The following is a 2945-nucleotide window of genomic DNA, read 5'->3' as shown; positions in this document are numbered from 1 at the left end:
ATATATTTTAAGAAATTACATAGATATGGCTTTGTGAGTTTTGTTTAGTTATAAAATATTAGGGGAATCACCTCAATCAAGTGGTCAAATGACACACTATCAAGAGCACTGTTAGCAGAATGAGGGAGTTTCCAAATAGTTTCCCAAATTAGGGCCCCTTAAGCTCAGCTTCTTCGGATAACTCACTACGCTGAGAAAGACAGAACAAAGCTGCTGCCTTTCAAATCCTTCCTGAAGTTGAGGATGGTTTCCAAGTTGGAGAACTAGGCTTTAGGCTGCATGCAAATTAAATTAATATAAATGGAAGTACTGAGCTGTCAACAATGCATGTAATTAGCAGGTGCCAATGGTGAAAGCAAAGTTTGCTGCAGATACCACATCATATATCCAAGGATAAATGGGAGACAACTGTAGTCTAATTTATTTAAAGTATCATATTCTTTCAGTTTAATTTTCTGCACAAAAAGAAGGGATGGTAGAACATTTTTCAAGGTAATAAAATAGACTTACCCCCCCCAATATTTTAGCTAGCTTTATTGCATGTTTAAGTATTTATTAATTTGTTTAATAAACATGCAACTTTTTATGAGCAAACTTCTTTAATATTTCTCTAACTGGAAGGCACAGATTGCAAAGAAAATAAGAAAAGATTTTTTAATAATAAAAGAATCTGATTTAGAAGCAAAAATAAACTAATTTCAAAGCATAGTTATATTTCTCACATATACCAACAGTGGCAGCAGACAACATAGGAACAGAAAATAGAACATGTATAAGCTTCAAGTAAAAATTAAGTGCCTACAGGAAAAATTCTTTTTATTTTAAAACACTTATTATGAAACTAAGATTGTAGAAAGTCAACTGCATTTAAATTTATTAAAAATGTAATTACCTTTCTTTTTCTTTAAAAAATTCATTACTAATACCAAGAAGAAACTGTTATCATGAATAAGGAAAACACCAAAAGTGTTGCTGCCTGTTTTAATAGAGTAAATCTTGCAAAGCTGTCTTTGCAAAGTGGTTATGATATATAAATGAATGCTTTTCCACATAACAATCTGACCTCTGAGTTACTGTGTATCATGATAGGAGCGCTGGCCAGTGGCTAAGAATCAGGCTTACCAAAAGGTCAGCAGTTCAACCCAATTTGTCTCTATGTGAAAAAAAACATGTGGCAGTTCACTTTCACAAAGATTACAGCCAAGAAATGCTATAGGGCAATGCATTATGTGACATGGGTTCACTAAGAGAATGGACTCAATAGCAATGTTCATGGTCTCTAACATTCACATCATTCTTTACTATTTAATCTGTAATGGGCTTTCGAAAAAGTTAACCCAGTATGTACACAAATATTTACACCAAAAAACTGTTACGTTTTGTATACGTGTATTTTTATATATACATATATATAAAATACTCAATGAGCCAGATTACAGGAATGCTTTATGTAGAATTCTTTTTATTTTCATGCAAAATAAAGGCACACTTAATAAACACCCTTCCAATTTTGACTTACAGTATTTAAATTCAACCCTTTATAACAATGACTTAATATCTAATGTTACATTAATATTCAGGATGCATAAAGGGTGGCAATAACTGCAGCAATCCTCAGAACAAGGTGCTACAAAGCTGCTTCTACATTCATCAAAAGACAAGAATGTCAAGGAATAGTTTAATTCACATGTTTTTACAGACATACAGCTAACCTAAAGAAAGACAGACAGATTTAGGAAAGCAGCTACATCTGCAGAAGAAGAAAACAACATGTTACAGACAGCTGTATATACACACAACATTTGACAAACACCACAGAAAACAAACTTTGGCATCAGTTATCAGGGTACAAAAACCTTGCATAAATCTTTCGGCAAGTGAAGTTTATAAGTATTATTCTGAGGTCCAAGCAGATTAAGTATTTGATGTTTCCAAGTGAAAAAATAAGTCTATACAATGATATAATTTTTTTAAAAGAAACAAACCCCAAACAAAAATCCTTGGAATTACATTTTAATTTTTTTAATATGGACATCCCTGATTCACATTTGGCAACTAAGGCTTTTGAAGGAAAAGTGCTAATAGATAGATAAATAAATAAATATTTCAGATTTATGATAGGAGCTGCTTCCACATTATTTGATAAAAAGCTGTTGAGACTGACCATTATTTTCAAATGAATGGAGTGTTCATTTTATGAATTTTCTAACCTGGTCAGGCATTAGTTAGACTTATCATGTAGACCTGCCTGTGTTAGCTGCTGAGACAGGAACTAAAAAGCAAAAGAAATTCCCCACATGCATTACGTGTACTGCTAGGAATACAGGGAGGTGTGCCCCAGTCCATTTGAGGCACAGCAAGTTGCATAACATCATTACCACTTTGCAGGGTCTGTCGTCCTCCAGCCAACACTCCACTAGGCAACATCCCTGTGGGAGTCAGGCCCTTGAGTGTCAGCACACTTTCACTCTCCTCCCTGTGGCAGGGAAATATAATAAACATACAATATCTTCAGTAAACATTTACTTTAAAAGGCTACATATATATGTTACTGTTGTTGTTATGTGCCATCGCGGCGCATAGCGACCCTATGTACAACAGCCCTAAACTCTGCTCTGTCCTGTGCCAATCGCACTGTCTTTGACACTCCCATCCCAATTACCCCAGTCACTGAATCAATCCACCTCATAGAGGGTCTTCCCCTACTGCACTGTCCCTCCATCCTCCCAAGCATGATGTCCTTCTCCGAGGACCAGTCTCTCCTTACAACATATCCAAAGTATGTTAGATGGAGCCTCAGAATCCTTGCCTCAAAGGAGTAGCCTGGTTTAACCCTCTCCAGGATGAATCTGTTTCTCCAGGACCAAAGCTCAAAGGCATCAATTCTCCTTCTATCTTCCCTAGTCATTGTCCAACTCTCTGACGCATAACAAGTGATTGCAAAG

General features: G+C 35.7%; 1 protein-coding gene across 3 annotated transcripts in view; it reads right to left on the bottom strand.

Annotated features, from left to right (window-relative positions):
* PPP3CB (protein phosphatase 3, catalytic subunit, beta isozyme) overlaps nt 1-2945 on the bottom strand; it is a 58494-nt gene that overhangs the window by 4811 nt on the left and 50738 nt on the right. For all 3 annotated transcript variants that reach the window (XM_006887537.1, XM_006887539.1, XM_006887538.1), the window contains exon 12: nt 2379-2476. In XM_006887537.1, coding sequence (XP_006887599.1) covers nt 2379-2476 — 98 coding nt within the window. The remainder of the gene's footprint in view (nt 1-2378; nt 2477-2945) is intronic.

Source organism: Elephantulus edwardii, unplaced genomic scaffold (assembly GCF_000299155.1).
Source record: "Elephantulus edwardii isolate Elephantulus edwardi_28Jun2011 unplaced genomic scaffold, EleEdw1.0 scaffold00058, whole genome shotgun sequence".
NCBI lineage: Eukaryota > Metazoa > Chordata > Mammalia > Macroscelidea > Macroscelididae > Elephantulus > Elephantulus edwardii.
This window is presented reverse-complemented; position numbering and strand designations above follow the sequence as displayed.